Source organism: Rhineura floridana, chromosome 6, assembly GCF_030035675.1.
Source record: "Rhineura floridana isolate rRhiFlo1 chromosome 6, rRhiFlo1.hap2, whole genome shotgun sequence".
NCBI classification, from domain to species: Eukaryota; Metazoa; Chordata; class Lepidosauria; order Squamata; family Rhineuridae; genus Rhineura; species Rhineura floridana.
Genome location: NC_084485.1, coordinates 20,517,044 through 20,530,346, shown reverse-complemented (window position 1 = coordinate 20,530,346; position 13,303 = coordinate 20,517,044). Strand labels below are relative to the sequence as shown.

General features: G+C 43.6%; 1 protein-coding gene and 1 long non-coding RNA gene across 5 annotated transcripts in view; one reads left to right on the top strand and one right to left on the bottom strand.

The window, feature by feature from the left end:
• Positions 1 to 13,303, bottom strand: part of LOC133387099 (uncharacterized) — a 42,413-nt gene that overhangs the window by 535 nt on the left and 28,575 nt on the right. Inside the window, exon 2 of the long non-coding RNA XR_009763365.1 lies at positions 377 to 468. This is a non-coding gene — a long non-coding RNA (uncharacterized LOC133387099). The remainder of the gene's footprint in view (positions 1 to 376; positions 469 to 13,303) is intronic.
• The window catches only part of STX16 (syntaxin 16), a 40,877-nt gene that overhangs the window by 5,813 nt on the left and 21,761 nt on the right, over positions 1 to 13,303 (top strand). For 3 of the 4 annotated variants that reach the window (XM_061631162.1, XM_061631159.1, XM_061631160.1), the window contains exons 2-3: positions 8,572 to 8,679; positions 9,979 to 10,119. In XM_061631162.1, coding sequence (XP_061487146.1) covers positions 8,587 to 8,679; positions 9,979 to 10,119 — 234 coding nt within the window. In that variant the 5' untranslated portion in view covers positions 8,572 to 8,586. Of the gene's footprint in view, positions 1 to 4,397; positions 4,410 to 8,571; positions 8,680 to 9,978; positions 10,120 to 13,303 lie in introns of all 4 variants that reach the window. The other variant, XM_061631158.1, reaches the window with a different exon arrangement.

Sequence of the window (13,303 nt, the reverse complement as noted above, 5' to 3'; positions counted from 1 at the left end):
CTTTTTGACGTGCCCATATTCCTTAATGTAAAATAAGCAGATTTGTCTGGCTGGTAACTGATGCAGCCAGTTGTATCCTGTATTCATTTCCTTTTTGATCCAGACTATTCATCTCTCTTTAAAAGGGCCTGCAGTAAATATATATGGGCTTTCACATCTTTTCCACTTGTTTTGCTTTAATGTAGTTTATGTATGAATAGGTCATTCTTCATATGTAAATTTCAGCTGTTCTTATTCCTTTGACTCAACTGTGTAAATAGTTTGCTTTGTAATTGCATTTATACCATTCTAAATTAACATGTTGTAATGGCAAAGGTCACATCTGACAGTGTAATTCCGGTGTGCTTTATTTTAGCACTGCGTTGCCAGTTCTTACCAACTGTTTGTCCAGATTGTGATGTGAAATCTTTGGGTCCTCAGGGTTTCTTAGGCATATGCAGTTTTAATACTTATTTGTAAAGTCTGTAGCTAAAAAAAAATAGGAAAAAAGAAGTAAATGCCCAGTTGAATACAATTTCTTTCAAATAGGTAATAGGATAAAAATGTTTAGGTAAGTATAAAAGAACTATAAAAGAACTATTTTCAAATTGGTGTGCTAACCTGGGCACAGAAGAAATATTTTTCTAGGCCCTGGTTCAAATAATGTCAAAGCCATTTTCTTTGATCAGTCTGAAGCTAGTAAGGAGATCTTACTACTTTTAGATGCACTATTTACGTTAGGGGTGGGAAATTGAATCTGGCCAGTGGGCCAGATCCTTATCTCCCCTCCCAGGCTACATTTGGCAGATGGGTAGGGCTGCCCACCTGTCAATTTCCTGATGTTACAGTGACGGCGCTTTGAAGTCCCAGTGATTACCAGAATTTCAGAGCACCATGCAGGGCTTGCAGAGCACCCTGTGTAGTGCTTTGAAGTTCTGCCGATTGGCTGATCATCAGCACTTCAAAGCGCTGAGCAAGGGGCTTGCAATACAGAAAAGGCATGGCCTTCTTCTGTTAGATATATTCTGAACAAAAATGCTCATTCGGCATTATTTTCCTTTTGTAAATCCTGTTTATTCCCTTTGTGAATTTTTATTTATTTATTATTTGATTTATATCCCGCCCTTCCTCCCAGCAGGAGCCCAGGGCGGCAAACAGAAACGCTAAAAACACTTGAAAACATCATAAAAACAGACCTTAAAATACATTAAAACAAAACAACGTTAAAAACATTTTTTAAAAAAGCTTAAAAAACATCTTTAAGAAGGGTTAAAAACATATTTAAAAAAGCATATTAACAAGCAATTCTTACACAGACGCAGACTGGGATAGGTCTCAACTTAAAAGGCTTGTTGAAAGAGGAAAGTCTTCAAAAGGCGCCGAAAAGATAGCAGAATTGGCGCCTAACTAATAGTCAAGGGGAGGGAATTCCACAGGGTAGGTGCCGCCACACTAAAGGTCCGTTTCCTATATCATGCAGAACGAATCTCCTGATAAGATGGTATCTGCAGGAGGCCTTCACCTGCAGAGCGCAATGATCGACTGGGTATATAAGGGGTAAGACGGTCTTTCAGGTATCCTGGTCCCGAGCTGTATAGGGCTTTGTACACCAAAACTAGAACCTTGAACTGGGCCCGGTAGCAAATGGGCAGCCAGTGCAATTCTTTCAGCAGTGGGGTGACATGTTGGCAATACCCTGCCCCAGTGAGCAGTCTTGCCGCCACATTTTGCACCAGCTGCAGCTTCTGGACCAACCTCAAGGGCAGGCCTACATAGAGTGCATTACAATGATCCAGCCTGGAGGTTACTAGTGCGTGGACAACAATGGTCAGGCTATCCTGGACCCGAAACAGCCACAGCTGTCTTACCAGCCAAAGCTGGTAAAAGACATTCCTAGCCACGGAGGTCACCTGGGCCTCTAGCGACAAAGATGGATTCAGGAGCACCCCCAGGCTATGGACCTGTTTTTTCAGAGGGAGTATGTTCCCATCCAAAGCAGGCAACTGACCAATTATCCGAACTCGGGAACCACCAACCCACAGTGCCTCTGTCTTGCTAGGATTCAGACTCAGTTTATTGGCCCTCATCCAGCCCACCACCGAGTCCAGGCAGCGGTCCAGGGCTTGCACGGCCCCTCCTGATTTAGATGTTACAGAAAAATAGAGCTGGGTATCATCAGCATACTGCTGGCACCTCACCCCAAATCTCCTGATGACTGCTCCCAAGGGCTTCATATAGGTGTTAAACAGCATGGGGGACAAGATGGTACCCTGCAGCACTCCACAGCACAACTGCCAGGGGGCCAAAAGACAGTTGTTGTAATGAGTTAAAATTAAAAATGTTATAGTGGAAGAAAATCAAATAATATTAAATGAAACATATGCTTGCCTCCCTTATGAAAAAGTACGGGAGTTTTTCCGCTTATCAGCTTCATTTGCAATTAAAAATGTTGTTCCCAGCTTACCGGACCAAAGGTCAAGGATAAAGGAAGTTTGGAGGGAGAACAGAGAAGTGGACCAGAATAGACAGATGCTGAGAAATCAAATAATGATGTATTTCTGATTAGCTATGCATTTCTAATGATATGTATGTGACGTACCTATAGCCTATAAATATGATGGATGTCAGCAATTCTGGAGAGTCACTTAAGGGTGGCCCTCCCTTTGCAAAGGCTCAATAAAGGCAAACATTTGCGGTACTCTGGTCTCGTCTCTATTCCTTATTGGCAACTTGGGGAATATAGAGTTCCTATCAGTCTGGCCTTCATTCAGGCTTGACTCCTTTTGTAACACAGTCATCCAATTCTATTCTCTGAGAACGACCCTGGAGATAGGATGGGAACCACTGTAAAACAGTGCCTCCAATACCCATCTCACCAAGTCGGCCCAGGAGGATACCATGGTCAATGGTATCAAAAGCCGCTGAGAGATCAAGTAAGAATAACAGGATAACAATTTATCCTGCAGAATAGCTCGGCCAGGTGATATGGTCGGTCTTTTGTTACAAACGTATTTCAACATTTTATTTCTAAAGCTAGAGCTAGGCAGGCTAGAAATAGTTTAAAAATAAAAACCCTAGATTATAATCCATCATTCCCCAACCTACTGCCCTTCATATGCCTGCTGGGCTGATGGTAGTTATAGTCCAAAATATCTAGAGGGCATCAGGTTGGGGAAGGGTGCTATAGTACATTGAGATAAAATTCACTGCTGAAATGTGCTGACCAACTTCTAAAAACAGGATGCATTTATTAACAAATAGCCATTAATAACCTTTTAAACATGCATGTAAAATAATACTGCTAAAAAGCTGAGGTGCACCCAAAGTCCATGGCTGGAGAGGTGCCCTTTCCCCTGCTATTTCACTTGCTCGTGGCCAAAAACGTGCCTTTAAACATGTGCCAAACATGTTTCTAATGGGCTTTCTAGGTTCCAATCCATAAGTTCTTTTCTCCTTTAGCTCTCCTGATACAGTGGAGTGTGGTGCTGTCACTATGTCTTCGGCCTTGTCCTGTCACACGCACCCTCTCTTGCCTGCTGTAAGGCAAGATTGAGGTTCCACTTGGTTTAACAGGTGAACCTAGCACTAAAGTAGAAAGCAGGTAGGAAGTGTAGTTCAATCATGGTCAAATGTAAAATGAATTCTCCCTGTTGCAGGCTGGCAACCCTTGTTTATAAAACCATTTCCAAAGAACAGTTTACATCCAAATGATGGCTTGTGAATAATGTCTCTGTAGGTCTTTCTAGAGTGGATCATCTGCACATTATTTCTTGACCTTCCTCTGTTTAGAAATCTGGCCTGAGCTTGAGTGATGTTCTACATCCAAGGAGGCTGCATAGACATAAGCCAATTTGTTGAAACGTTTCTATGTGTATAATGCCCAATGCATTTACTTCAGTTACCATCTTGTAGTTGCTAATGTTACCACCGTCATGCCCCGTAACCACAGTTTGCTCTGAATTCTTAGATGGAATGTGTAGATACCCTAGACTCTAATTCACAGAATCTGAGTTAAGTGTGGATCAGAATATTGGTGTCCTGACCTTATATTACAAATGACAGATTGCACTGGACATGGGTTTTAACTTGCCTATCCTTCTATTTGCTTAACATAAAACCTGTTATGCAAGGTTTTAAAAATGTGTATTTTTTTGCAGATCAAAACAATGGTTTGAAATGATTTGAAAAAGGGAAATATGGAACTATCCACAAGGCTAAATACTAGTCCACTTAAAAGCTGATACTGCTTTTAGAAGATTGTTTTGTTTCTTTGATAAACTCGCAATGTTGATCAATAAAATTCCTGTGTTTCTTCAACTGACTGTACCCTGTGCTCTGTCCTGTTCTTTTGTTTCCTTCTCTTACACTTTTGCTGTCCCTATATGGATGGGGCTGATGGGACCAACAAACCACCTCAGGAGCTGGATGAGGTATAGTTCTGTTTCTTTAATGCTGCTGTTCTTTCATGGAAATGTCAAAGGAAATTGAGCTTTCAGCCTAGCTCAGTGTTATCAGACCTAGGCAGTGGAGACTGGTGACTCCGAGTGTGGCAGTGAATCCACTCCAGGTTTTAGTCCAATCTTTCAGGCAGCTCCTTGAAAGTTTGGACTAAAACCCGGAGTGGATTTATTGCCCCATTGACATCGAGCTATGTTACCATATGAGAGCGCAGAAGGCTGCTATGAGTGTATGTGTGTGTGTATTTTGGGGGGGGTTGTAGCTGGCTTGCATGTTCTAATTCTATATAATTGATAAGATTTTGCATGAATACTGAGGTGGTGAAGCCTACAATTCAGTTTGTACCATTATGTTTAGATTGCCAATCTTTGCAGAGGAGAGAAAAGGCAACCACTGAGTCACAATTGCCCCAGAATGGCATATCTTTGTAACACTTGACAAACACCCTTAACTGGGCTTCTTTTTGTATCAGATTTGAAATTTTTTAAACATACTGTATATTGCCATCACAGATGAAAGCTACCTTGACCTGCATGAAACTTGAAAGCACAACAAGGGATTCAGGCTGTACATCTCAGCACTTGCTCTCTAGTAAGTTCCACTGAACTTAGTGGGACTTACTTCTGAGTAGGCATGCTTAGGGTTTTTGTTTTACATCCCTTTCCTGCCTTTCCACCAAGGCATTTTCTCCTCACAACTCTTGTGAGGTACTTTAGGCCGAAAGAAAGCCTTGCTCAAGGTCTCACAGTTTGCTTCATAGCTGGGTGTGGAATTATATCTCCATCTCCTCAGTCTAACACTCTAGTCTAGGGATAGGAAACATGTGGCCCTTGATGGGAACATAGGGACTGAGTCAGGCCATTGGTCTACCTAGCTCAGTGTTGCCTACACTGACTGACAGTGGGTTTCCAGGATTTCAGACAGGGTTGTGTCCCAGCCCTATCTGGAGATGCCCAAGATTGAACTTGGGGACCTTCTGGATGCAAAGCAAATGCTCTACCACTCAATTATGGCTCCTCCTGACAGGCAGTATAAGATCATAGGAATGTTTCTCGTGCGATGATGCTAGACTCCCACTTTCTGTCAGCTCCAGCCACCATGGCAGATGGTCAGAGGTGATGGGAGTTGTAGTCCAGAACAACAGCTGGAAGGCCACAGGTTTCTCTAGCCACTGCACCACACTGCCTTTCTGTAGGTCCTGTTGGGCATAAAATGTATGTGATTTTCCTGTGGAGAAGAAATAGGCGATGTCTGCACTCTTCTGGGAGGTTTTCTGTAAGCATGCTACTTTGTTTTGTGGATCTGCCTTATGGCCTGAGATCCAGCATGACTGAATCGGAAAACTGTCAGCTACTGCCTTCATCTCCCAAACATTTGCACAACTATCTGGGTGCTTCCACTTAGAGATGGGAGCCCTCGTGGCTATTGTGCAGTGCAGAACTAGCCCAGCGTTACCATTTCTCTGCAATCTTCTGCACTTGCTTTTCTCTCTCCCTACCCAGCCATCCTGAAGGTAAGTAAAAATATTGTTGAGACAGATATTCCTCTGGGGCTAAACCCACAGTTGAAATCCAGGTAAAAATCAACGAGAGATACAGATATACATATCTAAGTGTTCACATTTCAATATGGGAAAGGGAAAATGAAAACACAAGTAGGCTCAACTTGTGCATTATTTTTTGTAGTCTTGGAGTGTTGATGCTTCCTTATATGCTTCCCATATAGCTCTGGGTCCATTCTTCCATACAGAGTCACTCTGCGTAGCTCAAGCCTGCTCCTAGGATTGCTTGCAAAAGGGAGGTGTGTGGTAGAAACTTCCCCCAACTTTTCTCTGGATGGTTTCTAAAAAGACAACATGTGAACGCAAGTTTAAAAATAACATCCAGATGGTGTCTTCATTTGGGAATGAATGAAACCTAGATTTTAGTTTTTCATATAAAACCTTTAGATTTAAGTACATAATTTGGAAGATCCAAGGCTTGGCGTTAAAGCAAATACTGCTGTTGCGAATTGCACACACTACCTGCTTTCACGAAATCAAGTGTTCCTTGGGCATAATGTTTCTTAGGAATAAAGAGACCTACCTGCCCTACCTATAATCAGAGGTTTCTAATTTACAAATTTAAAGTGCAATATCAAGCACCATATCTGCTTGAGGATATCTTAATCTAGCATTTCCTTGGATTTTAAAGCAAAATTCAGGACTTTTGCATAGCTTCTCGAAGGAACAATGCCTTTCCATTTGTTGCATTGCCAGGGCAACCTACAGTCAGCCATGCCTAGTGAGAGGAAGCAGACAGGATTTAACTGGAACAGCAGTGCCTCAGAATTAGATCACGGACGCTGATAGCAAAGTTCTGTTCTTAACGCCTGTTGCTTCTTGCTGAGCTTAAGGAAGGAATTTCCTCCCACTGTGCTTCCATTTCCTCCACTACAACTATTTACTTGAGAGGGCAGAGAACTGGACTTTAGGCCTACAACATCTCAAAGGCTTGTGGTGGGTTACAAAATGCACACGTTAGATCAAATACATACTTAAAACTCATTCTTAAGCCAAACAAACTCAGGCCAGGTAGAACAATATTGGCAACACTTCCAAACGTTCTTTGATTTGGGGTGGGGGTCCTTTAGAGGAAGGGGATCTTTAACCTTTGGGACAGATGACAAGCCAGGCTTACCAGGACCTTGTTGCATATGTCCATGCAAGCCATTCTGTCTATGGTTAGAGCTATGCATATCTACAGAGTGAGGATGTAAAATGCTACCTGATCTTTGGGGAGGAAAACCCATCAAGATTGATCTTGTCTTCTACTAGCTCCCAGTGTTGACACAGAATCTTTTATGAATACATTTTATTTATTTATTTATTTATTAAACTTGTATACCACCCCATAGCCAAAGCTCTCTGGGCGGTTTACAATAACTAAAAACAAATACAATTTAAAATACATCTTTTAAAAAACAATTTAAAACACAATTTAAAATTTTAAAACAATATAGAACACATGCTAAAATGCCTGGGAGAAGAGGAAAGTCTTGACCTGGCGCCGAGAAGATAACAGGGTTGGCGCCAGGCGCACCTCGTCAAAAACATCATTCCATAATTTGGGGACCACCACTGAGAAGGCCCTCTCCCTTGTTGCCATTCTCCAACCTTCCCTCAGAGTACGCACCCAGAGGAGGGCCTTTGATCTTGAACGTAGTGTACGGGTGGGTTCATATCGGGAGAGGCATTCCATCAGGTATTAAACTTCTGGATTCCTTCTTAATTACGGGATACATATGCATAACCAGGAAGACTGTGATATAGAAAACAACAAAAGCCAAAAATCCCTTTTATTTCATTTTCCACTTGTTTTCTTTCTGTATCCGTTTGTGGCTTTAAACTAAGAATAGATGGCCAAGGGGGGAATTAATAACACTCACTTGATTACGTCGTGGGGCAAGCGCTTCCACCCTTTGAATGTTGTTGCCTCTCTGTCCCATTCTCCTGTCTACCTGTTCTTGATTTGCATAGCTGGAACTAAATTTTGTAAATGTCAGTTTCTTTTTATGTGAAGTCTTGTATTCATGAAGGGGAATGGTTTGACTGCTTGGGAATCAGTATTTTGCAGAAGTTATGAATGCACTGATTGACCCATAATAAGCTTAAATGTTTTAGGTACCTAGTACAGAACCAGAACCCTTACTTTAAACCACTATGTTTTCATAACTTTCTGCATCAACATCTCTACTTGAAGGAACCCTTTTCTCACCTGCTATGGAGCTCTTACTGCAGAGGAACAGTTCTTGGAAGAGAGGAATGTGTCTGGCGTGCATGCTTGGTTCATATAAAGTGCTGGCTGGGGCATGAACTGAGAGCATGAACTGAGAGCATGGGCAAGAAAACTCCCAGCCTTTCTCTGTAAATCGGGATTGTAGAGGCATGATCAGCAATTATGGGCATGATGGTCAGGGCAGCTTTGTCTGCAATAATTGGCTTTCTTAACTGAGCAACGCCTGCTAAGCTGCTGAGAAGCCTGAGAATTCCCAGGAACACTGTGTGGGAAGATTTTGCCTTATGTCATGAAATTTGGGGTTTTTACTCTGCAATGTTATCTAATAAACTAATCATTCTGTGTCTATTTCTTACAGCTTGCAGATGATCGCATGGCACTGGTATCGGGGATCAGTTTAGATCCTGAAGCAGCTATTTGTGTAACTAAGAGGCTACCTCCAAAGTGGATTGATGGAGTGGAAGAAGTGAGTTTAAATGCCAAGGGCGTGATTGTATAAGCAACTATCTTTCGGGGGGGGGGATCTGTTTACTTGGTTTATATCTTGCTCTTCCGATGTTAAGGGCAGAACACAAAGTTAGAAATGGCCATCCGCAGTAAATGGCTTAAAACAGATTGTCAAACCATGGACTCAGCAGCAATGAGACCTTATTTCAGGTCTTGAATGCTTGGCAAGAGAGATGTGCCTTGTGTTTATGGTGGAGAAACTGTTCAAACAGAACAGTTTTTCTTTCAAAAAGACAGAAAAAGGTTTGTTTTGAACAGGTAAGGCAGTTTCCTTTGTTTAGGCCCAAACCACTTCTGGTGTGGAGAAAGTGCTTAGCACTGAAGGCGACAGGACTAATAAAGATTCTTGGGAATTCATTGCCTTTGATAGAGTAGCATAAGGTACTCAGTGTTGTAAGTAACCACTTGTCGCTTGTAAAGGTTTACACACATATAAACAAGCTTAAAATCTGTAAGAAAAGTGGAAGGTTTTGTGTGCTAAAAAAATGGTAGCTGCTTTTCAGAAAGTTCACCTTTATCTGGTGGGCTTCCATTTTTTAGGGGCAGCAGATTTTGTTTCTCCCTCAGATGATTTCACTCTATTGACATGGAACTTAATGGGAGTCATTGAACACTGTTACTACTTCATTTGCGTAGTCCTGCACTGGGTTCTATTTGTGGGTCAAGATTATAAGAGAGATGCTCAAATGCTGTATCCTGCTGGAAATTATCCTGTTTGATTTGGAAGCCCTGCCCCCTAATCCTAGTAGTGTAGGGGCTGGTTTGTCTGTGGGTATTGACTAGAACAAATAATGCAAACAAATGGATTTTGAGTGTAAGCTAGAATGATACAGTCGCTTATTATTAAGTATGGCTTGTCATCAAATATAGTCCTTTCCATCTCCTCTCCACCCCTACCGCATTGTATGATAGGGATATCACCGTGAAGTGGTCTAATCTCAAGCCAGAGTTGCTCTCCTCCAGTCATTGGGTTGAAACACCATGCCAAAAAAGCAGAGCTTGGAAAAGCACATGCTGGCTGGGGCTGATGGGAGTTGTAGTTCAAAAAAAGTAACTTTTCCAAGCTCTGCAAAAAAGTTGCGAAGAGACTGCGTGTATGCACATGGCTGAAATTACATGCAGTTTCTCCATGGATAGTAGATGTGATTTTTTTCTTAAGGATGACCCCACCATGTTTTTTGTCTAGTATTGGAGAGAACCTTTTTCTCTATTCCTTTATTTGCTACTAATTTTGCCCTAATTTTTGTTGCCGTTATAGATTCGGTATCAGATCTCCAGAATAAAACAGAAGATGAAAGAATTAGCTAGTCTTCATGACAAGCATTTAAACAGACCAACTCTGGATGACAGCAGTGAAGAAGAGCATGCAATAGAAATAACTACCCAAGAAATTACACAGGTACCAATGAGGGGTTTTTTTTGTTTCTTGAGTTCTTTTTCAGTTCTTGTGTTCAGTGTTTCCATATTTGGTCAGTCAGCGACTGAAACTGATACCACAGCTCAGAGTGAGATGTAACATTCCTTTATTTGTTATGTTTATACCTTCTATCCATTGAGCTGTTGAAGTGGTTTACAAGTAAAATTGCTAAAACTATAAAAGCCCCATCTAATGCACACCAAAACCCAAACTGTGTGTCAGAGTAAAAGGCCATACGCTGTCTCCGGCAAGACTGAGGTTTTTGGCAGGAATTTCACCTTAGAGATGACATTTGGAAAATCAATAGTATGTTAAGCCATGTTTAATCCAGTATTAAAATGTGTCCTCCCCTCCATGATCTAACAATATTCACATCTTATTTATTTTATTTATTTATTATTTTATTTATATCCCACCCTTCCTCCCAGGGTGGCAATGTGGAATGTTAATGGAATCTTAAGAAATGTGGAATAAAAAGAACTGCGCAACTAGTTTGACATGCCTAATGGGACTTTGGGCTTATGTATCTTGACCATCCCCCCCCCCCAAAAAAAAGTTCTGTATGAGAAACTGCTCATGAGAGGCTGCTGCTGCTGTGCTGCTGCTGCTGCGGGACCACCACCTCCACCACCCTTCCCAGAGGGACTTCTGCCTGGCAGGACCAGGCCCCAGGTACCCAGCCAGCCAGGACTGATTCTTACCACCTGTCCCTCTTTGGAGGGATACATAAGCCGGCTGGCTGAGGTGGCCTGGGAGACCCAGGCCCTGCAGGAGAAAGAAAGCATCGCCCCAAGGGAAGGAGAGGCTGCTGCTTTTGCTGCTGTGCTGCTCCTTTCTTTTTCTTTTTCTTTACTTTTTGTTGGTGTGTTGATGCAATTTGAGATGAATGGGTGCCTGATTATATGAATGTATGTTTGTTTATATGCTGTATATATGGCTGTATATATAGCTGTTTTTATACGTTTAATTGTTGTATATTTTAGTTGTATTATGTGCTTCAGAGAGAGTTTTATCCATCAGGCGGGGAGACTTGAGGGGGCCCCAATTGCCGTAGTGACGGGCAAAGGAAGGTATGGCGGTGTGAGAAGGACGTGCCAGGTAAGGGGAACGCGGTCCAGACATGTTGTGGCTGTGCCTTGTTCCGGTCCTTCCCACACCCGCAAGGTCGTTGGTAGTCCTATCAGCCAACTCTCAGATCTCCAGTTGCTGTTATTAAATGCCAGATCGGTATATAATAAAACCTCCCTCGTCCACGATTTGATTGTGGATGAGGCAGCCGATCTGGCATGTATAACCGAGACCTGGGTGGGTGAGCAGGGAGGAGTTGGTCTCTCTCAGCTCTGCCCACCGGGGTACCTGGTCCAGCATCATGGTAGATCTGAGGGTCGGGGAGGTGGGGTTGCTGTCGTCTATAAGAGTTCCATCTCACTCACCAAGCACCATGTTCATTCAGTTACTGGCCTGGAGTGTTTGCACCTTGTGTTGGGCCAGAGGGACAGGCTGGGAATCCTTTTGGTGTACCGCCCACCTTGCTGCCCAATGGCTTCCCTAACTGAGCTGGCGGAAGTGGTCTCGGATATATTGTTGAGGTCCCCCAGACTAATAGTACTGGGGGATTTCAACATTCATGCCGAGACCACTTTGTCTGGCGCGGCTCAGGACTTCATGGCTTCCATGACAGCCATGGGGCTGTCTCAATATGTTAGTGGTCCAACACATGTATCGGGGCACACTCTAGACCTTGTTTTTGCTACTGAGCATGGGGAAAGTGATCTGGATGTGGGGAGTTTTACAACACTCCCTTTGTCATGGACAGACCACTGCTTGCTGAAGTTTAGACTTTCAGTAACCTCTTCCCTCTGCAAGGGTGGGGGACTTATTAAAATGGTCCGCCCCCGGAGACTAATGGATCCTGAAGGTTTTCAAAGGGCTCTGGGGGATTTTCCGGCTGATAGGACTGGCGCTCCTGCTGAAGCCCTGGTCGCTCTGTGGAATACGGAGATGACCCGGGCTGTAAACACGATCGCTCCTGCACGCCCTCTCCTGTGTAGAGCTCATACAGCTCCATGGTATACTCCGGAGCTGAGAGCGATGAAGCAAGATAGGAGGAGGCTTGAGCGGAAATGGAGACGAACTCCCGACGGATACAATTATGCGCTGGTTAGTGCTTCGACTAAGCTCTATGTAGGAGCAGTGAAGGCAGCTAAAAAACATCATTTTGCTGCCACTATTAAATCATCTCTTTGCCGCCCAGCGGAGCTCTTTCGAGTTGTCTGGGGGCTTCTCCATTCAAACCCTCCGGACACGGTGGAATCATCGGAGGCCCGCTGTAATCAGTTTGCCGATCACTTCCAGAATAAGATCTCATGTATCCGCCGGGACCTAGACTCTCAAGTTATAGCAGTAGATCCTAGTGAGGTGTCCGGAGCACAGTCTTGTCCTGTTTTGTTGGATGAGCTTCAGTTGGTTCAACTCGAGGACGTGGACAAGGTGCTTGGACAGGTACGTGCAACCACTTCGGTACTGGATCCTTGCCCCTCCTGGCTGATAAAAACTAGCAGGAATGGAACAGGTAGCTGGGCCAAGGAAGTGATAAATGCCTCTTTACGAGAGGGAGTGGTCCCGGGCTGTCTGAAAGAGGCAGTGGTGAGACCACTCCTGAAAAAGCCTTCCTTGGACCCAGACAATTTTAACAGCTACAGGCCAGTGGCGAATGTTCCATTCCTGGGCAAGGTCTTGGAACGGGTGGTTGCTGGCCAGCTCCAGGCGCTATTGGATGAAACTGATTATCTAGATCCATTTCAATCGGGTTTTAGGCCCGGTTTTGGCACTGAGACAGCCTTGGTCGCCCTGTACGATGACCTATGTCGGGAAAGAGACAGAGGGAGTGTAACTCTGTTGATTCTCCTTGATCTCTCAGCGGCTTTTGATACCATCGACCATGGTATCCTTCTGGAGAGGCTCGCGGAGTTGGGAGTTGGAGGTACTGCTTGGCAGTGGTTCTGCTCCTACTTGGCGGGTCGTCTCCAGAAGGTAGTGCTTGGGGAACATTGCTCGACACCGCGGGCTCTCCAATATGGGGTCCCGCAGGGGTCAGTTTTGTCCCCCCTGCTTTTTAATATCTACATGAAGCCGTTGGGAGAGGTCATCAGGAGTTTTGGAGTGC